At 45.4% G+C, this 26,106-nt stretch overlaps 1 protein-coding gene across 1 annotated transcript in view; it reads left to right on the top strand.

Annotated features, from left to right (window-relative positions):
• Nucleotides 1-10,967: 10,967 nt before the first annotated feature.
• The window catches only part of LOC126412353 (paired box protein Pax-6), a 258,098-nt gene continuing 242,959 nt past the window's right edge, over nt 10,968-26,106 (top strand). Inside the window, exons 1-2 of the mRNA XM_050081908.1 lie at nt 10,968-11,155; nt 16,789-16,969. Of these exons, the coding sequence (XP_049937865.1) occupies nt 10,968-11,155; nt 16,789-16,969 (369 nt within the window). The remainder of the gene's footprint in view (nt 11,156-16,788; nt 16,970-26,106) is intronic.

Below are 26,106 nucleotides of genomic sequence, written 5' to 3'. Positions count from 1 at the left end.
TCCGCGATAGCTGATATTAAACCGCCAGTAATCGACATATTCGCAGTGTTGTCTCATTTGACTAGTTCTCCTCGATTTTAAATGCATCAGACAGGTCTCACAAAGATCGTCCTCGAACAACCATCGAAAACAATTTTGGTAAACATTTTTGGAAAGCAGTGATCAATTAATTGTTATATTTTGACTAAAGTTGAGTCTTGATCACGTCATGTATGTTTTGATGATACAGGTAACCGGTTTCGGTTCTTTCTACAAAACCATCATCAGACCCATGGCTCCCTTAGGATGGTAGGCGGAGCTCTCCTCGCTGCTACGCAGCAGCGAGGAGAGCTCCGCCTACCATCCTAAGGGAGCCATGGGTCTGATGATGGTTTTGTAGAAAGAACCGAAACCGGTTACCTGTATCATCAAAACATACATGACGTGATCAAGACTGAACTTTAGTCAAAATATATCGAAAACAATGTCGTAATGACTATGAATAAATGCTTCAGACGAGCCTAACAATATATCTATAACAGTAATAGAAGGGCGCATGTCGGGTTTATTGCCAGCTGGATGACGACAACGAAATGACTGGCGTGTAGATCTTGATTTTGCTATATTAATGAAGTACTGACTGTATAGTCGAATTGGACAAATATATAGAAACACCAGCTTACGAAATTAATTTCCTACTTACTGCTACACAAAAGTAGCAGTTTCAGTTGGGTCTACCGGTAAACTTAGTTGCCAAAAATTGACAAAAACAAACCCTGCTCAGGCGACATAAAATTTGCACCACTTTTAGTGAAAAATTATGGGATAACGAATAGAAGATGATAACGAAAGTGAATACTCTTCTCAAAACAGACCGAAAGGTTTATGGTCTCCCGAAAAAATAATCTTCGCTATAAGAGTCTAGGCAAAGACCCGCAGTTGTTACCTGATAATGGAGCAAGTGGTGAGCAGGAAACGATTGTCAGCAATCAAGCCTAGTGCTCTTCAGCACTGTGAATGAATATTAACTTTCTAGGCAACGATGGAGCCACGGGTTATTTCTTATTGCAGAACTGGGAACGTAAACTCGGATGTACTGAAACGTTTTCATTTGCTTCGATAGTCGTGGTCAGCTGTAATTTGTTTTCCTGACGTGGCTCGTGTAGCGTTAAATCAACAAATAATTACACACAGGTCCCACTTGTCGAACCTCACATATATCTGTCAGCGTGACCTCTTACATCACTTTTAAAATGGAATAGGTATTTATTTCAGTCGGATTTGGCGTAACGCGCAACCAGATTTCGTATATTTGTTTCGATTTAAAAAGCTTTGTTCACTTTTTATTACACTTGGTACACATTCTAAGTTCCGCCAATAGGTTCGTGTTTAACAATCTCGTGGAACAAATTGACGCGGTGATACCGCCTACGGCGGACGGAGTCCACAGAATGCTCACGGCAAACAATAACTTGAAAGCGAAAGGTACGTAGCTGAATAACAAATACCAAATGTTCAGAATTGACCGTATCAAAAGCTGTATCAGTTAAAAGAAAAAAGATTGGCTATAAAAATCGCTGCTTGTATGGTGATACGTATAGAGGCAGACATCTTTCCAGGAATAAAAAGGTCAATATCAGTTTTAATACATACAAGGAATGATCCCCTACGCCAAATAATACCCCACGTCATACAAAGCACGAGCAAAAACAGGCGTGTAGAGAGCAGCGACAAGCGAATGTTCATACAGTGTCAGCCGACAAACAAACGCCACTTTCAAAATACCACGTTAAATTTTATACGAACGTCGCCAAAGCTAATACACCTGCAATATTAAGTTACCGAACAGTTTTCACCCCTGGCGTGGGGAGAACGTTGACGCATCGCACTGTTGTTAAGAAAAGCAGTCTGCTTTATTCGGTTTCCTGATAGAGATCCTGATTTGAAGACCCGGATTTAGAGTAGAAAAAAAAAGAAAGTTACTGTCTAACATCCAAACAACGGCGACAACAAAACTATAACAGCTAAATGTAAGTGTATTTCATAAACTAACAAAATCAAGAGTTATCAGCATTGACGTGAAACAAGATTTCTTCAGTTAAATTTTAATAAATTTATCCATGAGCACTTTCTTTTAGATTCCTAGATTTTGGTAGTTGTTACAAGTGGGAGAAAGTGAAGACATAAGAGCGTACATACGAGGCACGATGCAAATTTATATTTACGGAACCGTTCAAACAACCGCAAAGCCGTGAAAAGCTCCAGAAATAATTTTTCCTGCCTTGGTTCGTGGAGTATCTTATCAAATTTGGTGGTTGTAGTTGAATTACAATCGCTTTTGTACGTGTTGTTGAATGCCACCGAAGACGTCGGATTTCCAGTATTTACATTAACTGGAATTATGAGGGATATTCAAAAGAAAATCCGGACAGCAACGCCACCATGTTGAATAATGCTTTCCGTGCAGCCACAGGACGTCGTGTTACGACTCAAATTGTACGAAATAGACTGCATAACGCGCAACTTCACTTCCGACGTTTATGGCGAGGTCCATCTTTGCAACCACGACAAGATATAGCGCGGTACAGATTAGCCCAACAACATGCCGAATGGGCCGCTCAGGATTGCCATCACGTTCTCCTCACCGATGAGTGTAGCATACGCCTTCAATCAGACCATCGTCGGAGACGTTTTGGAGGCAACCCGGTCACACTAAGCGCCTTAGACACAATGTCCAGCGAGTGCAGCAAGGTGGAGGTTCCCTGCTGTTTTGGGGTGGCATTATGTGGGGCCGACGTACGCCGCTGGTGGTCATGGAAGACGCCGTAACGGCTGTACGATAAGTGAATGCCATCCTCCCACCGATAGTGCAGCCCTATCGGCAGCATATTGGCGAGGCATTCGTCTTCATGGACGACAATTCTCGCCCCCATCGTCCACATCTTGTGAATGACTTCCTTCAGGATAACGGCTCCGCCCGACTAGAGTAGCCAGCATGTTCTCCAGACATGAACATGCCTGGGATAGATTGAAAAGCACTGCTTATGGACGACGTGACCCACCAATCACTCAGAGGGATGCACGCCGAATCGCCGTTGAGGAGTGGGACAATGTGGACCAACAGTGCCTTGAGAAACTTGTGGATAGTATGCCACGACGAATACAAGCATGTATCAATGCAAGAGGACATGCTACTGGGTATTAGAGGTACCGGAGTGTACAGCAATGTGGACCACCACCTCTGAAGGTCTCGCTGTATAGTGGTACAACATGCAATGTGTGGTTTTCATGAGCAGTGGAAAGGGCGGAAGTGATGTTTATGTTGATCTCTATTCCAATATTCTGTACAGGCTCCGGAACTCTCGGAACCGAGGTGATGCAAAACGTTTTTTGATGTCTGTAAAAGTTTTCAAAAGTGTTTAAAGCAAAATGAGAACTGCGCAGAATTTTCGGTTTACTTTAGCCATAAATATTTGTGTCTTTGTTGATACTACATGCTTTGTCTCCTTATACATTGGAAATGTGGAATATTTCGAATTAAAACATGGAAGTAGTCGTACAAGCATTATCATTTTTTAAACGATTGTTACATCCAGCAACCTTAGATGTTTGGTACTGAAACTACATGTGGTATGTGTAATGCGTTCACACGATTCACTGCAGTGGAGTTTTGTCTATGTTTTGGGTTCGTAACTGTAATACTGTGTCTCTAACATGTTAATAAGAACAATTTATAAATTTCCTCTGAGCACAGTTTAGTACAATGAATTTTTAGTGAGTAGAGGTGCACACTATCGAAAGTAATCCTTGTTACAAAATTTCTGAAAGCTTTCTACCTCCCTCCTTCTCTATCCTTCTTCTACTCACCGTCATGCAACCAGAACCGAAGCCGCTACTTCTTTAAGTAAAGCCTTAGTTCTTCTCGGGAGAGAACTAACAGTGCTTTCCCATGTCGATACGGCTGAGAGCTTCAGTCTGCCGGATACCATATGTTTTGATTGAGATAGAATTCCGCTATCTTAACACCTTATATGTGGGGAAAATTTTATAGTAAAAAGTTAACAGAGAGATACTAGCACAGTGAATCTGTGGTTGTTGTAGACAAAAGTTCACTGACGAGTTCTGGTATTTTTTTCTACAGTAAAGTTATAGAGGATTCTTTCCCCCTGTAGAACGAAAATTTTATTTGTTTGTTCTTTTTCAATGATTGTATGAGCTTCAGTATCAGTAACTGTCATTGGAATACTTATTTTTGTCCATTGCTACAGGGGTTGCCAACCTAAGAATGATTAATAATAATAAAGTAATGTTTAAGAATGCTCAGTAATTTATCATTTCCGCTGTGTGCTACATGATTTAAGTCTTATTATTTTATGCAGTTACCACCGAATATTATCATATAAAACTGTGAAAGACTTGGTAACACAACAGCAGTAATGACTGGCATGCTCCGCTGAATGGGTAAGTACGGAAAAAGTTGGTATAAAACTTACAGAAAAATCTCGTAAATATTAAGAACTGCCGCTCATAAGTGCAGAAAGAAAATATTATCTGATGTCGAGGTAGAAAGAGAAGACTCACAAATTTTCTCAAAATTGTTTCTTTATCTTTCTACCTAAAGCGAAATTGTTCAAATTTACATTGTTGTGTGCATCGCAGCTTGGCCTCACTGCTCTACGTGCAAGCTAGCGCAAAGCCCGTCCTTACGCTGTCGCTTCGTTGGTGGCGCCTATCACATCCGATTGAAGCCGTTTTACAGATTCCTGCAGACCAGCTAATAACACGAGTACAGTGTGCTGCAACCAAAACTATTTCTAAAAAGGTGGGATGAAAACAATCAAAATACGAGAACATAAACTGTCCTCGATCAGGCATCAGAGATTATTTGTGTGACTGTTGTATTTGACAACATCCGCCATTGACAGACAGAACAACTGCTTGCGAAATAAAGAGCATATCACATACATATATCATTGAAACGATGTGTATTTTTTTTATTTTACTAAACTATGTCCACATGCAAAGTTGTGCATCGGTGTGTGTCTGAATGTTGCACCATTTCGTGTGTTAAATTATTTGTTTCGTCTGACTTTCCAAGTTAATCCGTAGAGAAATAGAAAGACAGTTTAATGCCAAATCCAGTGGCATCACTTGCCAACGAGAAACTTCGCGAACTCTAGCACTCTTACGGAAATGAGCAGAAACGACATTTATTTATTAAAGCCCCATCGACATTAGAGTCGGAACACTAGGTTATATTTAATGGTGATCGGATATGCCCAACCATGGTTTCTCTGCTGCAACAAACTGCTAAACTGTTTTCGAGGTATCCTGAAAGTCTTAAAACGTGTCGGTCTGACTCAGAGTTGAACCACGTATCGCCCAAAATAGGACATCGAACGAAGGGACGCAAAGATAAATTATTGGACTCCTATTCGGAAGACCGGTGATTCAGATTCCAGGCCGGTCATTGAAAATAATGTTTCCTACAGGGTCCCAAAAGCGCAAAAACAAATGCCGAGACGGGCCCATTATAAATACGCGACCCATCTCCTTCAGCAGCCTTCACTGAGCTTTCTTTCAGTGGTCCTAGAACTATTGCGCCACCCTATTCTATGATACATTGCGTGTAAGTATCCAACAAGCACACCAAAATGCCTTGATTGTAGGGGCGAGAGGTTTACGTTATTTGCCCAGAAGCCGTGTTCAGGTCTAGTGCAACTGGACATCGCTTTGGGGTTTCCCCTCATTTGCACAAATCACGTACCAAAGGAGGCCACGCATTGTTTAATTTACCAGTAGCTCTGTAAATTTTGCTAAGGGCTGTGCTGGAAGGGTCTATTAAAGGCGTAAGCCCGTATTCTTTCCGTCCCTCCTTTCAAAGCAACCATAGCCCAATTCTGATACGGCAAAGGTTTTTCCGTCCTCTGTCATCAGAGAGAAATCCTTAGTTCACTGATGAGGTGTCTGGATGTATTTCTGCATCTAGCCACCTTACAGACTGTGAGGGAGGCCACTCCAGTAATCTGTACCACCCCTCTCACATCCCTACGCCAGACCGTTCTACTTCCGAAGATCAAATGTCCATAAGCCTCCATATGAGATCTCATTTGTCTAGTTCTCATCTCGTGGTCACTTCGTGAAATGTACACTATCTGATCAAAAGTATCCAGACGCCTATTTTTGGACATTACTGCGGAGGGTGGGGGTGCCCACGCTTCGCCTTTATGGTAGCTTGGACTCTGCTGGGGACACTTTCAATGAGGCGTCTGAATGTCTCTGGAGGAATGGCAGTCCACAGTCCATTCTTCCTCAAGAGTCGATATCAGAGAAGTATTGACGTTGGACACTGGGGTCTGTAGCGAAATTGTTCCAACCCATTCCAAAACTGTCCGTTTGGTTTAGGTCAGGACTCTGGGCAGGACAGCAAATTTCAAGAATGTTTTTGTTCCAAATCAATGCCTCACAAATGTTGTCTCATATAAACGCTCATCGTCTCCGAACTGCTACTCTACTGTACATAGTACACAATGCAGCAAAATGTGTTCGTATAATTCCGCATTTAGCAATTTGTTATGTGCAGTGAGGATACCATATCTCAACGACGAAAAATACCCCTATATCGTAACACCACCTCCTCCGTAACAGATCGTTGACATTACACTACACATGATGACAAATAATGTTCTTCAATCATTCGCCATATCCAAACATTTCCATCGCATTGCCACAGGCTGTAGCGTGATTCATCAGTCTACTCGTTTCCAGTCTTCAGCTGTCCAGTGCCGTCGCTCTTTACGCCATCCAAACGTAGCTAAGTATTGACTACGGAAGTGTGTGGCTTATGAGGATCTGCTGGACCATTTTGCACGTTATTTTTAACTCCCTGCGTACAGGTGGAGTGCTGGTAGCACTTTAGAATCAGGAGTGATTCTTTCTGCTGATTTCATGCTATTTTTACAACCACCCTCCGCAGTACTCGTTGGTGACTATCCGTCAGTACAGGAGGTCTGTCTGGTATAAGGTGAGCAGTAGCTGTCCACTTCACAATCTTATCACCAACAGTCGATTTCTGCAGCTTTACAAAGCTTGAAATGTAGCTGTTGGATATGTTACTAGGTAATATCCAGTGACTAGTCCACATTAGAAGTCACTGAGCACTCCTGGCCGACCTATTCTGCTGTTGCTGTTCCTCGGCTGACAGCAGTCTGTACTGGTTGGTCAGTCTCTCATGACATCTGGTGGTGAATTCCTCGTCACCTACGGTTGTCCGGATATATCTGATAATATGGTTTATAGGGAAACATATAGGACCCTTTCTCGAAATGTTAACAATAAACGTCTCCGTGATGCACAAAGCCACTCTTATAGCGTCCGCCAGCGGAGCACCTTCATTTCGCTCTTATCCCCTCACACGCTCGAAAGCTTGACTATTTTTCCCGTAATCTTACTTGGTAAGCGTCCAAAAATGACGAGTGGTAGTCAGGAATCGTCTACACGAGCCACTTATTTCGTGGATGAATATGATTGGGCACTTGTTGACTGCTCGGCGTTGTACTATGAAATGAAAGGAAAGAAGATGAGGGTTTAACTTTCCGTCGTCTTCAGTAGTGACGAAGCCAAGGCTCGGACTTGGGAATGCTGAGGAATAAACTGGGTCGTGTTCTTTTCCAGGGAACCATCCGAGAATTTGCCTCAAGCGATTTAAGCGACCTCCGTCTCGATGGTCAGTTGTGGATTTGAATCACCGTCCTCCCAAATGCGAGTCCAATCTCCTGCCGTTACACTTTCTCGCTCATTATTTGGAATGTTGGGCCTGGGGGTCTGGCGGTAAAACACGTGCCTGGAAGCCGAGAGGTTACGGGATCAAATCCCGGTGGGTCAAAAGATTTTTTCAGTTTGCATTTTAACCTAGCCTTCACCTCTCATCGATGTACCTAATCGCCAGAAGCGACACGTGGTTCGGATTCCACGTTAAACTGTATGTCCCTCTCCCCCAGTTGGGTAACTGCTGTAGGTCACTGAAACGCAAGTCGCTGAAGTGGTGTCCAGTTGAAAAACTTGCACCAGACCAATGACCCACATGAAACAATCGTTACCTTATAGAAATCATAACGCCCCGATAGCTGAATGGTTAGCTCAGCGTGTTCGGTCAGAGAGCCGGTTGGCCTCTGTAATAAAAAAACTGAGTGGAAGGATCAACCAACGAACTTGAACAGGATGTCTTGCGACGTCCGCAACGACCAAACACAACGATCAATAACGAAAAAAAAAGAAAAAAAATGGTCAGTGTGACGGACTGCCGTCCTAAGGGGCCCGGGTTCGATTCCCGGCTGGGCCGGGGATTTTCTCCGCTCAGGGACTGCGTGTTGTGTTGGCTCCATCATCATTTAATCCCTATCCGGCACGCGTGGCGTCGAATGTAATAAGACCTGCACCAAGGCGGCCGGACCTGCCCCGTAAGGGGCCTCCCGGCCAATGACGCCAAACGCTCATTTTCATAGGCCATTTAGAATATTATTACGTAAGATGTAGGAATTTTAAATGTGGACACTTTAGGTTAGGCTATACCCAGGCCCGTTATCAGCATCAATTACAAATAGAAATTGCTGTAATTAGTCACGTTTATGTGACAGTTTAAAGCAATTTGTACACTCTAAGACAAAAGAAATGACGAACCACGAAGGAATTATCCGAATGTGACGGAAGTAGGTAGTTGTAATGATCCTGTGGCGACAAAAAACTGTTACAACACCAGAAAGAAATGGATGGTTGATTTAAGAGAGAGAGCTTCAAGAACTGATCAAGTCAGTAACGCGTTGGTCCACCTCTGGCCATTATGCAACTTTTTATTCGGCTTGACATTAATTGATAGAGTTGTTGGATGTCCTCCTGAGGGATATCGTGCCAAATTCTGTCCAATTGGAGAGTTACATCTTCAAACTCCCGAACTATTTGGAGGGCCCTCCCCATAATGCTCCAAATGTTCTCATCTGGGGAGTAATCTGGTGGCCTTGCTGGACATGTTAGGATTTGACAAGCACGAAAACAAGGAGCAGAAACTCCAACCGTGTGCGGACGAGAATTATCCTGCTGAAAAGTAAGCCCACGATCGCTTGCCATGAAGGGCAACAAAACGGGGCATAGAACATCGTCGATGTACTGCCAATGAAGGGAGTCATATTATGAAATCAAATGGCACCCCAGACCATCACTCCTGGTCGTTGGGCGGTATGGAGACGACAGTCAGGTCGGTATCACACCGCTGTCCAGAGAGTCTCCGTACGCCCCTGGATATCATTGACTGGAGTATAATTGCCTTCAGTGATGAATCCAGCTTAGAATTGAGTCCGGGAGACCAGACGTGCCTGGAGAGGCTCGAACAGCGTGGCATACCATTCTGACTGTCGCCCGCCATACGTCCGACAACCAGGGGTGATGGTGTGGGGAGCCATTTCATTTCATAATACGACTCCTTTGATTGGCAGTACATCGACGATACTCTATGCCACGATTTGATGCCCTTCATGGCGAGCCATCGTGAGGTTACATTTCACCAAAATAATGACCGTCCGTATCTGGCGAGAGTTTCTAATCCTTGTCTTCGTGCCCTTGCCCAACCCTACCTTGGCCAGCAAGGTCGCCGGATGTCTCCCCAATTGAGAACGTTTCGTGCATAATTGGCAGGGCCCTCCAATCAGCTCAGGATTTTGATGATCTAAAACGGCAAATGGAAAAAATTTGGCACGGTATCCTCGAGGAGCCGACCGTTGTGACCGAGCGGTTCTAGGCGCTTCAGTCCGGAACCCCGCTGCTGCTACGGTCGCAGGTTCGAATTCTGCCTCGGGCGTGGATGTGTGTCAAGTCCTTAGGTTAGTTAGGTTTAAGTAATCCTAAGTTCTAGGGGACTGATGACCTCAGATGTTAAGTCCCATAGTGCTTAGAGCCATTTGAACCATTTTATCCCCGAGGAGGACAAATAACAACTGCATCAGTCAATGCCAATCCGAAAAACTTCTTACATAAGAGGTAGAGGTGAGCCACCACGTTACTGACCTGCTCGGTTTGTGAAGCTCTTTCTCTTGAAAACCCCATCCAATTATTCTGAATTGTAATTATTTGTTTGTTGTACATGTACATAACATCTACTGAGTTCCGTCTCATTCGGGTAAATCCTTCGTGGTGCGTCGTCTTCTTCTTTTTTTTTTGTCTTAGAGGGGTTGGGGTTGTTTGGAGGAAGAGACCAAACAGCGAGGTCATCGGTCTCATCGGATTAGGAAAGGAAGTCGGCCGTGCCCTTTCAAAGGAACCATCCCAGCATTTGCCAGGAGCGATTTAGGGAAATCACGGAAAACCTAAATCAGGATGGCCGGACGCGGGATGAACCGTCGTCCTCCCGAATGCGAGTCCAGTGTGCTACCACTGCGCCACATCGCTAGGTGTCTTACAGCGTTATTATTATTATATGAAATCACAAAGCGGTTAGCATACTAGTGGATAAGAGGTAGTAATTTTAGATGCGAACGTTGTAGCTTAGGCTAAACCCGGGCCCTTTATCAACATCACTTAAAAATAGAAACTAGTCGCATTTATACGACCGTTTAAGGCAATTTGTATTTTAGAGTGGGAGCAATGATGTCCATGTTCGCAGAAAGCTTTTAACGCAAAGGGAATACGAACTGTTTGTGCAAGCAGTCGGGGCAGGTGAGAGGTGAGAGGCGTCACCAACGAAGAGGCGTCGCGGCGCGGCGAGGCGGCGGCGGTGGCGGCTGCGCCGGCCGGCGGGGCTAACGCGCGCTCTCGCCTTTTTGTCTGCCGCAGAGGAGGAGCCGGCGGCGCTGCAGGGCGTGGGCGGCGGCCCCGGCGCGGGGGCGGCGCCGGGCGTGAGCGCGGCCGTCGTGTCGGCAGCCGCCGCCGCCGCCGCCGCCGCAGCCGCCGCCGCCGCCGCCGCGTCGCACCACCAGCACCCGCACCACCACCATACTGCCATGTTTGGCTGCTCTGCTGCAGGGCACAGTGGCATCAACCAGCTGGGCGGCGTCTACGTCAACGGCCGCCCCCTGCCGGACTCGACGCGCCAGAAGATCGTCGAGTTGGCGCACTCGGGCGCGCGCCCCTGCGACATCTCCAGGATCCTGCAGGTCTCCAACGGATGCGTCTCCAAGATCCTGGGCAGGTCAGTGGCCCCTCCGCTCTCCCTTCAGCCGAGGACTTCTCTCCTTCTCGATCCACTGTCCTTCTTTGAGACCCAATAAAATACCCACCGGATTTCAAGTGACTGTAACTGGAAATATGCTAACGGACGAATCACAAGACCTGGCAGTGGGTTCTCTTACTCTGGTCACATTCTAGTTTAGTTCAATTGTTTTATCTTAGAAGTGTTTCAAGTTAAATCTCTAATGAGCGTACTTCGCAAAATCTATAACATTGTATGGCAGCACGACTTTGCCACCATACATTTAATATTCCTGTAAATGTGTATTATATTAGATCACTGTTTGCACTGCACAATCGGATTATTAATCATTTCGTTGGATGATGGTGCCTAGCACCCTGTACTAACGATTACTGTAATACTGCATGTCAGAGAGTTTATTAGGGCAGAGCACTACCAAAAAAGTCGTTCAAATGTGCGTGAAATCTTATGGGACTTAACTGCTAAGGTCATCAGTCCCTAAGCTTACACACTACTTAACCTAAATTATCCTAAGGACAAACACACACACCCATGCCCGAGGGAGGACTCGAACCTCCGCCGAGACCAGCCGCACAGTCCATGAATGCAGCGCTTGAGACCGCTCGGCTAATCCCGCGCGGCAGAGCACCAACAGAAAAGACGAAAAGAGCCACATGTTCCTCAGATGCCGCTATTAGCTAGACATTGGCTGGGAAGAGACTTGTTGTGTTCTACGGGAGTGGAAATTTGCTGCCCTGAGAGAGAGCAGAGCGTGTTCGAGTTGGTTTGTGATGCCAGAGGAGGCAGAACCCCAGTAGTGTAGACAGAGTGCGCAGAAGGTTGCTCTCTGCTGAGACGGAAATAAAAAATCAGAATAGCGTCTCTGGAGAAAGAGCGTCAGAGGCTGAAGAAGGCGAAAGGACATCCTTTTAGTGTGAAGGAATGCATGGGGTGACGAACGATGTTCTCGAGCTGACCCCTGAGGAAGCTTCTCACGGGAAGCGCCACGCAACCCTTCCCACCGAATAGTAAGGATGCAGTTTTGATTGGCGGAGTGCTAAGGATGTAGGGAGGGAACCTTCCAGAAAATCTTCTGAAAGGAGTATGAGCTTCAGGTGATAGTCTAGCAGATTCATGTCCCATGTAGAGGGACGTAATGTTTTTGTAATGGCGACTGGGATTCGTAGACGCCACAAGTCCTGGAGCGAGTGGAGTATGACACGAGCAAGGACTGCCCTCCGCGGATCGATCGAGGGCACTCCCTGCCAGGAGTAAATTTTGGAAATTTGTGGTAAGGTCTTATGTGACCAAACTGCAAAGGTCATCGGTCCATAAGCTTACGTACTACTTAATCTAACTTAAACTAACTTACGCTAAGGACAATATACACACTCATGTCCGAGGGACGACTTGAACCTCCGACGCGGGGAGCCGCGCGGACCGTGACAAGGCGCCTCTGACCGCGCAGCTACCCCGCGCGGCCCTGCCGGGAGTTCAAAAATGGTTCAAATGGCTCTGAGCACTATGAGACTTAACATCTGAGGTCATCAGTCCCCTACAACTTAGAACTATTTAAACCTAACCAACCTAAGGACATCACACACATCCATGCCCAGGGCAGGATTCGAACCTGCGACCGCAGCAGTCGCGCGGTTCCGGACTGAAGCGCCTAGAGCCACTTGGGCACCGCGGCTGGCCCTGCCGAGAGTGATCGAAGACAGTTCCCTCTGGGGATCGAGTTAGAGACTTCAGTGGCGAGGGCCACAGTGGAGAATCTGCCGGTTAGATATTGAGAAATGTTGCTTTTGACACAAGGAGCACGTGAAGTCTTTTCCCCGTGACAGAGTTGTTATTCTGTTTATTCGAGTGACGGTTCTTAAGCTCTTTGTGGATTCTGACACACAATGAGGTGCTTTTTCATAGGAGAAAACGTGTGTCGAATATCTGTTTCTGGCTTGAGAGCAAACAGAAATCTTAACTCATGTTCTGTCTTGCACTGACGTATCTTTAACTCTAAGAGTTTGCGGACAGCATATTGCGTCCGCTGTCTAGGCAGGGAATTGCAAGTACGCCACGTACGGCATCTGCACAGCGGTCAAGCGCAATACAACTGCTGTCCGTACTTCGATTCGTGAGATGCACGTCCTGGTTCAGGGGATAGGGAAACACTTGCAGTAAAAGTGTTGAGTTCCACTCGCTTGTCCACTGAGTGTTTTCTGAAAGTGCCATTCAGGGTGAAGGTCTTCTGTTTCTCACTGCTAAGCAGAATCAGCCAACTTTGTGTCTGTCCAATAATGGGGGTGCGGATTACTTTAAGTAACTACTTTAAGTACTAGTACTATTATTGCAAGTAATAGTAATAATAGTAATGATAGCAGGTCATACAGCTGCTGCCACCACTACCATTACTACTACTATTACTATTGCTACTACCATTACTTGCGCAAGTGACAAAAGTAATGAACTCATACTACCACTGCTACTAGTACTACTATTACAACGACGACGACGATGACAACAACAACAACAATAACAGCAACAACTACTACTACTACTACTACTAGTACTACCACCACCAGCAGCAGCAGGAGCAGCAGCATCACCGCCACTGTTGCTTCCACTAGTAGCAGTAGTAGTAGTAGTAGTAGCAGTACTAATGAATGTGGGGCCAGCTTAACTGCTACTACTATTATTGCAAGTGATGGTAATGAAAGTATCTGTATCTCTACTCATTCAGCTGCCACCACCACCATCAGCACTACTACTACTAGTACTATTGCTACTACAGCTGCAAGTAACTGTAGTAACGAAAGTACTTATACGAAGGAAAGAGTAAGGAACGATCGTTCGCGAAATGGAAACCACAGGAAAATCAAAACTGTTTTCTTTGCACATTTAGCTACACCTTCCAGGTACTTCTCTACTTACAAGGGAACCTCCCCATCGCACCCCCCTGAAATTTAGTTATAAGTTGGCACAGTGGATAGGCCTTGAAAAACTGAACACAGATCAATCGACAAAACAGGAAGAAGTTGTGTGGAACTATGAAAAAAATAGGCAAAATATACAAACTGAGTAGTCCATGCGCAACATAGGCAACATCAAGGGTAGCTTAAGCTCACGAGCGCCGTGGTCCCGTGGTTCGCGTGAGCAGCTGCGGGACGAGAGGTCCTTGGTTCAAGTCATCCCTCGAGTGAAACTTTTACTTTCTTTATTTTCGCGAAGTTATGATCTGTCCGTTCGTTCATTGACGTCTCTGTTCACTGTAATAAGTTTAGTGTCTGCGTTTTGCGACCGCACCGCAAGACCGTGCGATTAGTAGACGAAAGGACGTGCCTCTCCAATGGGAACCGAAAACATTTGATCGGAAGGCCATGGGTCAACCGATTCCTCCACAGGAAAACACGTCTGATATATTCTATACGACACTGCTGACGGCATGTGCGTCACATGACAGGATTATGTTGTCGACCGATCTAACTTGTACACTTGGCGAATGGGTAAAATGATTCTTCTACCTTGCCCGATTTAGGTTTTCTTGTGGATGTGATAATCACTCCCAAAAAAGTGATGAAGACATAAGAGTTTGTCACATAAACTGCAACAAATGAATGCAACAGTTTCATAGTCGCAGTTTTTCCTGTGCTCTGTCAAAACATATGTTTTTAACGTTTTCAAATTTTTCCGTGTGTAGAGCGTCAAATCCCGCATATGTCCATCGGACGGACGGACAGATAATAATTGACTGAAAATAAAAAATTAAACTTTTCACTCGAGGGATGACTTGAACCAAGGACCTCCCGTTCCGCAGCTGCTCACGCTAACCACGGGACCACGGTGCTCCTCAACTCACATGGTCCTTGATGTTACCTATCTTTCGCATGGACTACTCAGTTTGTATATTTTGCTTATTTTTTTTCATGGTTCCACACAACTTCTTCCTGTTTTCTCGATTGATCTGTGTTCAGTTTTTCAAGGCCTATCCACTGTGACAACTTATAACTAAATCTGAGGGGGGTGCGATGGGGAGGTTCCCTTGTTAGTCGCCGCTCCGACTTAGACATTTGTCGGAGCGTTATACCAAATTTCCAGCACCATCGTCATAGAAGGCAGCCGCCTGTGCTTTCCGATAATTCTCCATGCTGATGTACAGCGCGTAGCCTGCGCCCACGTGTTGTCTTCATATCCAGCGTTTCATGTGAACAGAGACGATATTCAGGACGAGCCAATTAGGGCTGTGTTGTGGGTGATCGACACTTCCAATCGAAAAGACTGCAGGAGCTTCTTCACTGCCCCTGCAGAGTGCGGCTGAGAATTGCCACGAAGAAGGAAGTGCGTGGCAGCTGTGTTAGGTGGGCTGCATTCATTAAGGCGAAGCCTCTCACCGGTCCTCCTACGTGACGGGAGACATCGTAGTTCTAGGCACCTTTACTCGCTCACAGTGCACTCACAACTGAAAAGAGCGTCTTGATGCGATCGACGGGCATATTAGAGACACTGCCAAAAACGTCTGTGAAAAGCCTCGTCGGATTTTCACAGTGGTTTCCATTTCGAGACCAATCGTTCCTCTCTTTCTGTATAGTCCTCGTACATCTACTAATGCTACTATTACTAAAACAGTCACCACTATCATCTGCTCCACCACTAATGCTTGTAATAATAGCAGTAATAGTATGTAGAATGCATAAGGTAGAAAATCTTTAATAGTAGTATATTGACAGTAGTAGTAGACAATCAGTATAATTCTTATAGGAGTTTACTGCCTCATGCCAGCTATACAGTACTTCATCTTCTTCTTCTTCTTCCACTACTACAACTACTACTGCTACTACTACTACTACTGCTACCACTACTGTTAGTACTAATACGAGAAGACTATAACCACTACAAATTTGCCAATTTCAACTAGTGGTAGCGCATGTACCATATATACAAGCGATAGAAGTTTTGCACTAAGGCTCTTTCCATCGACTGAACTTCGTTCTACAGATAGGCAGTATTTGAAAGTAGTTTTTGGAACTTGCATTATGTGACACAGTGAATAAATGAGTACGTAAATAACACTTCATAGTATGACCTACCATTAAGTTCAGATGTTCCCGATTTTCTTACAAAATGTGATTCTTCGGCTTACCGTCATATCTCTTTCGTCTTAATTCCAAAATTCACCACAATGAAACGTGGAAACAATTATCCACCGGTTCTGTGCGGTACGCTTTCAATCTCAACGTTCAAACTGAGTCATCTTCCCATCCTAGCAGTCTTCGACCTAGATAATAAAATAAGTCTGTTTTTGAACTTAGTGAAGTGGGAAATGGGATGGTAGAGATGTTTCAGTTTTACGCCGTCGACGTTGAGGTCATTAGATAAGGGAATTTAGTTCAGATGAAGACTGATCAGAGAGCAGATGTTGCCTTTTGGGCATGAGAAAACAAGAAAAACCGATGCACATACCATCCCTAAATCACACCTGGCGAATAGCAGACGACGGCCGATTATTTCTACAACACTTTATTGCCTGTCTCTAATGACCTCGACGTCAGCGGGACGTGGAACTCATAGTTCCGCCTTTGTAACTGGTCAGTACAGCTGTGTGTAGCGCCCGGCTGCAGCGCCTCTGGTTTGCACGGCAGGTACTACGAGACGGGCTCCATCAAGCCACGAGCGATCGGCGGCTCCAAGCCACGAGTCGCCACCTCCAACGTGGTCAACAAGATCGCCGAGTACAAGCGTGAGTGCCCGTCCATCTTCGCCTGGGAGATCCGCGACCGGCTCCTCTCCGAGGGCGTCTGCACCAACGACAACATCCCGAGCGTGAGTACTCGACTTTGGCCCGCATTTCCGTACTCTTTTAGTGTCCTCTACGACTGACTACGAAATGTCACCGTCCAACAGCAGGGCATGCTCACCGCAATCTAATGTATGTAACATATCATTTGCTGGCCGCGCGTGTTTGCTCCTCCTGCTTGCTATTGTGAACACCAGAGCCAGTTTCCGGTAGGCAGGAAAAGGAAAGATTGTTCAGCCTGCTGATGACGGGCTAGTCTTCCCCTAATCCTCCTAAAGGGGTAGTGGTGTGGGCATATAGTCTGTCAATTCCCATAAGAATGCCTCACCTGCCACATAGAATGACTAAGAACCTAGAGTTCGTGACAGCTGTCGGAGAGTGCCTTGTGCGGATAAACAAAACATGCCAGGTATTATTTTTGTTTTCACCTAACTGTCACACTTCAACCTAACCTACACCTTGGGCTAGGCCACAGATTAGTCTATCATCACAACCAGGATATTTGCTTTCACATTCATTAGCTTCACCAACCCACAGACTGTCACCTTCCAACATAATCTTGACCTCAGGCTAAGCTACAGATCAGTCTGCGACCACAACCACGTTTTTTTTGCTCTCACATTCGTTGGCTTCGCCACCTCTCAACCAGATCGTCACATTCCGACCTAACCTAACCCTCGTCTGAAGACGGGCAAAACAGCCTGGTAAAGGCAAACGAAATTATTATTAAAAAAATGTGAATGGTCGCAGTTTTTTCAGCCTTTCATCATATATTAAACCTAATCCCTAGTATCACGTGTCACACACTACAGCACGCTGCGCTGCACTGTTGGGTAGGAAGAACATCTTTACTGTGTCTATATGCTTGTGCGAAAAGCAGCTTATCTCAGCAAGAGCCCCAGGCTCTGGAAAAGTTACACTCCGCAAGAGCGTCCCAACCACAGAATCGGTTTCCCGTCCAGCAGGGTACTACAGCGTGTGGTGACTTTCGTAGATTCTGTTGGTGTACGTTTCTTGCGATAGCTGTATTAGTAACTAACTTCTGTATTCCTTGTATTCTGGAAAATAAACATTCCATTGGGTCTGAACTCTTCGTCACGTTATTTAAAAAGAGAGCGCAGCATGGTGTGGTATAACACTGGTAAACAGCCTCTACGTGCTTCTTGCGATGTAGTGGAGTACAGAGAGTAGGGACTCACATACTCGCTCTTAATTTATTGACTTCAAGGGCGAGTATTTTTATCATGGCGACAGTGTTTTTCAGCATCTGATAGGAATAAATTTCTAAAGGGCCTAGTAGGAGGCAGTACCTTCTAGAGAAGTTATATTTGCGTCCGTCTGGAGTTATGCGGAAATCTTCTCGTTTCGATAATGCTGTCTCTTTATGTATATTTATATATTGTGCCCTCATATGCTTATCGTCCAAAGGATATGCATCACTCACATGTATGTAACAGATACATCTAGGTATGAGCTCAGAGGTACTGTAGGCTCTTTGGACAGTCGACCAGCTCCAAGTTTCTATTTCGTGACAGAAGTGACAACTGAAGCCAGGAATTGTGGTCGTTTAGCGTCTGGTATCTGTAACACGTACGTATGACGACCTGCGTTCTGCGAGGTGGCATAGATATGGGATCCAATGGAGATCACACGGATATTTTAATCAGAGTTTAAATATTCATGAAGTTCTGTGCTTTCTAGATCCACATCGCTTTTCACATCATAGAGATTTTATAACTGACACGCACATCATTTGATATGGCCGTGAATAATATGTAAGTTTTTATGACCCAAAAAAAAAACATTGTCCGGTCATAACTGTGGTTTCTTTGATTGCTCTGGAAGATAGCGCATCTGAACCACAACGGATAAATATTTGTTCATTCTATTACATGAATGATAAAAACATTTACTTAGCTTGATACAATCATTCGTCATACGAGTACCTGATACACTACTGGCCATTAAAATTGCTACACCACGAAGATGACGTGTTACAGACGCGAAATTCAACCGACAGGAAGAAGATGCTGTGATATGCAAATGACTAGCTTTTCAAAGCATTCACACAAGGTTGGCGCCGGTGGCGACACCTACAACGTGCTGACATGAGGAAAGTTTCCAACCGATTTCTCATACACAAACAGCAGTTGACCGGCGTTTCCTGGTGAAACGTTGTTGTGATGCCTCGTGTAGGGAGGAGAAATGCGTACCATCACGTTTCCGACTTTGATAAAGGTCGGATTGTAGCCTATCGCGATTGCGGTTTATCGTATCGCGACATTGCTGCTCGCGTTGCTCGAGATCCAATGACTGTTAGCAGAATATGGAATCGGTGGGTTCAGGAGGTTATACGGAACGCGGTGCTGGATTCCAACGGCCTCATATCACTAGCAGTCGAGATGACAGGCATCTTATCCGCATGGCTGTAAGGGATCGTGCAGCCACGTCTCGATCCCTGAGTCAATAGGTAGGGACGTTTTGAAGACAACAATCATCTGCACGAACAGTTCGACGACGTTTGCAGCAGCATGGACTATCAGCTCGGAGACCATGGCTGCGGTTACCCTTGACGCTGCATTACAGACAGGAGCGCATGCGATGGTGTACTTAACGACGAACCTGGGTGCAAGAATGGCAAAACGTCATTTTTTCGGATGAATACAGGTTCTGTTTACAGCATCATGAAGGTTGCATCCGTGTTTGGCGACATCGCGGTGAACGTACATTGGAAGCGTATATTCGTCATCGCCATACGGGCGTATCACCCGGCGTGATGGTATCGGATGCCATTGATCACACGTCTCGGACATCTCTTGTTCGCATTGACGACACTTTGAACAGTGGGCGTTACATTTCAGATGTGTTACGACCCGTGGCTCTACCCTCCATTCGACCCCTGCGAAACCCTACATTTCAGCAGGATAATGCACGACCGCATGTTGCAGGTCCTGTACGGGTCTTTCTGGATACAGAAAATGTTCAACTGCTTCCCTGGCCAGCACATTCTCCAGATCTCTCATCAACTGAAAACGTCTGGTCAAAGATGGCCGAGTAACTGGCTCGTCACAATACGCCAGTCACTACTCTTGATGAACTGTGGGATCGTGTTGAAGCTGCATGGGCAGCTGTACCTGTACACGCCATCCAAGCTCTGTTTGACTCAATGCCCAGGCGTATCAAGGCCGTTATTACGGCCAGAGGTGGTTGTTCTGGGTACTGATTTCTCAGGATCTACGAGGTGCGGCTAGAAAAAAACCGGACTGATGCTGGAAAAAACATTTATTTACAATTATTTACAATTTCATGTTATCTCCTTCTATGTATTCTCCTCCTCGGTCTCTACACCGCTCCATACGAATTTTCCACTGTTCATAGCAATGCTGCAGATCATTTTCGGTAAGTCCATAGATTACTTCCGTCGCTTTTTCTTTTACTGCTTCAACAGTCTCAAATCTAGTTCCTTTCAAAGCTGACTTGACTTTAGGGAAAAGAAAAAAGTTACAGGGGGCCAAATCAGGTGAGTAGGGTGGATGATCTAAGATGGGAATGTTGTGTTTTGCCAAAAACGTCTTCACTGACAACGCACTGTGAGCTGGGGCATTGTCTTGGTGAAGGATCCATGACTTTTTTCTCCACAAATCGTTCCGTTTTCTCCGTACTCGCTCACGTAGGGTAGCCAGGACGCTAATGTAGTAATGCTGATTCACTGTTTGTCCCTCTGGTACCCAATCAATGTGCACAATCCCTTTGATGTCAAAAAAAACAATCATCATTGCCTTGAGTTTCGATTTTGACATTCGTGCTTTTTTTTGTCGTGGAGAACCAGGAGTTTTCCAATGCATCGATTGGCGTTTAGTTTCGGGATCGCAAGTAAAAAATCACGATTCATCGCAAGTAATAACATTTTGTAAGAAGGTGGGATCACTTTCAATGTTTTCCAGGATGTCAGAACAAATCATTCTTCGGCGTTCCTTCTGTTCAATTGTGAGACACTTTGGAATCATTTATGAACACACTTTGTTCATGTTGAAACTTTCATGAAGAATGTGGTGTCACCGCCAGACACCACACTTGCTAGGTGGTAGCTTAAATCGGCCGCGGTCCATTTAGTACATGTCGGACCCGCGTGTCGCCACTGTGTAATCGCAGACCTAGCGCCACCACCAAGGCAGGTCTCGTGATACGAGAGAGCACTCGCCCCAGTTGTACGAGAACCTAGCTACCGACCAGATGTACGAAGCCTTTCTCTCTCATTAGCCGAGAGACAGAATAGCCATCAGCTAAGTTAATGGCTACGAACTAGCAAGGCGATATTAGCCATACAGTGATTGTACTTAAAGTCTCCTGTGTATCGTCAAGATCGATGTACCACAATGATATTAAAGATAAGTATTAATCCTGCTCCGTACTTTTCTTCCTAACATTAATTACGTATCCTGTTCCAGTACATCACGCCCGTCTGCGTTAGTCTAGCTTGCCTTTTCAGCCATCTCAACTTCACGGTGTCGGCCCAGCTACCGACACAACAAAGAATCTGCCTAACACTTTCCTTGTCAACTCCTGTTAACTCAGACACTGCTCTGATTGTTAAACGGCGATCTTGTCGAACAAGTTTACCGATTTTTTCAATGTTTGCATCAGTTTTTGCTGACAATGGTCTGCCAGTGCGAGTGTCATCACTGGTGTCTTCGCGGCCATCTTTAAATCGTTTAAACCACTCAAACACTTGTGTTCGAGATAAACAATCATCGCCGTACACTTGTTGTAACATTACAAACGTGTCACTTGCAGATTTTCCTAGTTTGAAACAAAATTTGATGTTAACATGCTGTTCTTTCTGTACACTCAACATTTTCCGACGCACAGACAGAACGTCAACTACTTAAAACAGACGCCACGGGCAGACTGAGTGGAGGAGGCAGATGAAACTCGAGCAGTAGGCGGAGCGAGAGTCACGTGACTGGCCACGCGACTTTCAGCCTTATTGCATTCGTTTTATTGTTTCACCAGTACTAGTCCGGTTTTTTTCTAGCCACACCTCGTATGCACGCAAATTCCGTGAAAATGTAATCACATTTCTGTTCTAGTATAATATATTTGTCCAATGAATACCCGTTTATCGTCTGCTTTTCTTCTTGGTGTAGCAATTTTAATGGCCAGTAGTGTAATTTACTACAATCATTGACTATTAAAGCATCACTTGATGCACTAATTAACAAACTTATCTCTAGTAGGAAAATGTTCAACATTTACAAAAGTATGTTTCCTTCTGACAGTCGAATAACTCTTTAATCCTATTCGATGATGTTGGCTGCCTTAGCTGTGGTCACGAAGTGGGGCACAGGGCTTTCATGCTCGATTCTGTATTGACGTCTGTGTGAGGGCACTGATGTGCTGAGAGCGAGGGCGTGTCTTCTCCAGCCTCTCCCATACGTCGTTGCGGATTGCAGCGAGACATCGTTCATGTCTGTGGCATCGATGTGCGTTGCCGACTTTTTGTGTGGCACCGCGATTCTTGGACGAAACCATATAAGTAACGTTACGTTCCTACTGACATGTGTGCAAATGTTGTTACATTTCAGATATCGATATGCACCGCATACATTTGCTTGCAGCAGCTAGGCGAGGACACTGCGCTGACTTAATGTTAGGCGCATTCCTGGGGGGCAGCTCACGGCAGTGCGTGGCGGCGACATTCCGGCTCGCCCCCGCGCTGGTCACTTAACGGCGATGAACACGGAGCTGCTCGGGAGCGGGGGACGGCAAAGTATGTAGGCGTGGGCGGAAGGGGCGGGCCGGGCAGCAGCAAGTGGCTGGCGACCGGAAGCTCGCGAAGCGGAGGCAATCAAAGACGCATCCGTCTCGCCCTCCTAATGCGTCCCCGGGGACCCTCGCTCTTTATCGTCGCATAATGTCAACAGAGGGGCCGCGCCCGGCCGATGGACGCTCGTAATGAGAGCCAGATCGCCGCCATACGTCAGCCGACCCAAGCGACGGGGGTGGACCCTGGCCGAACTCACCCGCGGTACCCATAGTCGTACAACACTTTCTCGGTGTTGACGCTACACTTCTATACTTAAAAACTGAGTAAACTTGTAAATTATCAATACTGCTGATTTACTGGCTGTACATGGCAGTGCTTGGCTTTTATTACAGTGAAAAAAGAAAAATCGCTTCACAAGTAACATAGCGTTTTCTATCGTCACGATAGAAACACTAGTGTCGGGTGGCTTTCGTAGAGCTGAGAAACTGCCGAGCCATAAGTCATAAGCCGAAGTGGTAAAAGCGCAATAGCACAAAATACCGAAGCTGCGGGCAGTCCAACCATCAAGTGGAGTGCTGATGTAGGTCGGTAGGATAACCAAAACCAGAAACAAGCCAAATCCCTCGTGGGCCAAATACCGAGAGAAAGTCACATGGATGTACTCCAAAATAAGAATGCTGGGTCGTTGTACTGCAAGGATAATGGTGCTAAAGTGATCGTGAACCAAGTACCGAGAGAAAATCCCATAAGCGTACTCCACAATAAGAACGCTGAGTCGTTGCGCTGCAACGATAACGGTGCGTGATCGAAGGCTTCGTGTGCAGATAACAAGTGTTGGCTTGGCGAGCTGCGCCGGATCTCAGACATTTCGCCGCCCTCCCACAATCCCAGACCGGATAGAGATTTGATACGTCTTCTCGTCTTGTAAGAATCTTCCTGATGTTGAATTTCTGGCGCCACGTGGCAATCCATTTCCGAGCATGTTGCCTCCCCAATCCTCTGCCCGACATGGGAAGAGAGTGGTTGGCAGTTAAAAGAATAAAGATTGTGTTCTCTCCAACTTCAAAAGATTGAAATGACGTGTTTGAAATACAGCAAAGCCGATTTTCTCAAAAATAAATAAATAAAAAACCCGGATACATGTTCATCAAGTCCCTCAAGATCAGCTACCAGAACATTCTGTGTAGGCAGGAGGAGAGGACCTGATGACGAGATGAGAGGAAAATACAGATAAATGGGTTGCCATGTCTGGGAGGGGGGTGGGGGGGGGGGGTTGATGTTGGATTGGGAAGTGGTACAGATAAATGGAGGCTGGAGCAGGGAGAAGAGAACATGGATCAGGAGCCTGGGAGAGGGCTGGAGCCATGATCTAAGGAGAGGATGTGGGGACTAAGACTATTTCTGGTAGCATGGGTAGATATCAGGCCAGTTTCCCTGAAGAGAAAGAGAGAGTCTCTTTAAGCTGCGATAGGGCGTGAAGCTGCGATTGAACGTTTTGGCTACTCGCAGCAGCATACTATGATTGAAGAGGATTGGAGACAACGGGATTGTGATCTTTGAGTTTGTGAGATGTGTAAAATTTGCGATGTACGAGGAATGTAAGTAAGGGGGAATTTAATCAAGTAGTTGAGGTTAAGTGATAGAGAAGGGAGGTGGATACGGAAGGAGATGCCGAGTGCTATCGTGTTCTTGGACTTACAGTAAGATGAAAAATTTTGGAGTTGCGTAGATCAAGACTGCGTTGGCACGTGACTAGTAAGTATTTTTAAGTGTACAGGTAAGCCACTTGTACGGCCTGTTAATAGTTTTATAATTTCAGTCTATTAAGGCCAATTTTTAGATGGTTAGTAAAATGGGATGGCATGTTAGTTTGCATAGTTTGTGCTTGAAAGATAGTCCAAGATATTTTAGTGAGTTATTGAGATGAATAGCATGGTCATGAATGGTGAAGTGGAGGTCAGGGTGACAGACGTGTCAAGAAGTACGTGCAGTGATAATCGCCTGAGTTTTGACGGGATCAGTTTCCATATCCCAGAAGTTACACCAGGAGGAAAAGTTATTACGGTGGATGTGGAGGTGCTGAAAGGAAGACGGTGTCGTAGGCATACGGGAGTAAGATGGATGGAGGCAGATGGCTGCAGCATGTTAGCTGTGTAGAGGATGTTGCCCCATCTCCCGAAACTTCTTATATCTCGCGTTTGCTGATCAAACGGGATGCCCACGTGATACGAGCCGGACGCATTCTATTGGTGACTATACGATCTTGTCGCTTAGGGCTATTGATACTTACACCAGTGCCGCTGCTTTTTTTGCTAGAGACAGGATGCCATCTGATGGGATCCCGCGAACTAATAGCTGCAGCATACAGATATCTCAATCGGAGCATTAACACCTTCTCATATGGAAGTCAATATCTGATCGAGCAGATTAAAGTATCGTTAGCGACATGTGACATCTCCTACATCGATAAAAGTTTGAATGATACTCAAAGTGAATACCTGTAAGTGCGAGAATATGTGCGAATCTCGAAGTTGTTCTAATTTCGATTGGTTAGATGCCGTCCTCCATCTATTCTAACCATCTAATCTTTACAACTTCGTATACCTCTCGCAATAGCATCTACGCCTATAATTCACAAGCGGCTTAACGGGTGTCCGTGGTAGAGTCTTCAACTAATACTACTAATACTCCCCCTTTTTCTTCTTCAATTTGTGAACATTTTTGACATTCAGTGTTACGTAAAATGTTGTGTTCAAGCCCCTACAATTATTCTCATCTTCTTCTCCTTTCCAATTCCGTTTTGGCTATTTATAAATGTATTATGTAAGGTCTTCAAATGGTTCAAATGGCTCTGAGCACTATGGGACTTAACATCAGAGATCATCAGTCCCCTAATTAAACCTAACTAACCTAAGGACATCACACACTTCCATGCCCGAAGCAGGATTCGAACCTGCGACCGCAGCGGTCGCGCGATTCCCGACTTAAGCGCCTAGAACCGCTCGGCCAAAGCGACCGACATGTAAGGTCTATGCAGTGAAAAAAGATTTCTGCTTGGCCTCGATTCGAATCTGCTGCTTATCTGAAATGCTCGTCTTTTTATGAGAACATATTCCTTCTTCGTGGAGTGGTTTTCCATATTTTCTTAATACCGTTGGTTTTTCTCAACAATTCATATTACTTCTAGTTTCTCCTTTCCCGTTGTTTCTCCAAATATAAAGATGGTGCTGTTGGCGTACGGTTTCAAAATCTACCCCTCATTTTTACAAGAATACTGTGAATCAGAACAGAAGAAAGCTTTCTTCGCCTGCACCAGCGTTCATTCTAATGTCTCGCTTGTATCAAATATTTTGGCTTCATCTCTCATATATTGTAGCAAGCTGGGAGCTAGGAGTG

The sequence above is a fragment of the Schistocerca serialis genome, chromosome 7 (genome assembly GCF_023864345.2).
Source record: "Schistocerca serialis cubense isolate TAMUIC-IGC-003099 chromosome 7, iqSchSeri2.2, whole genome shotgun sequence".
Classification (NCBI taxonomy): Eukaryota; Metazoa; Arthropoda; class Insecta; order Orthoptera; family Acrididae; genus Schistocerca; species Schistocerca serialis.
The sequence above is the reverse complement of the archived record's forward strand: the minus strand, read 5'-3'. Positions and strand labels throughout refer to the sequence as shown.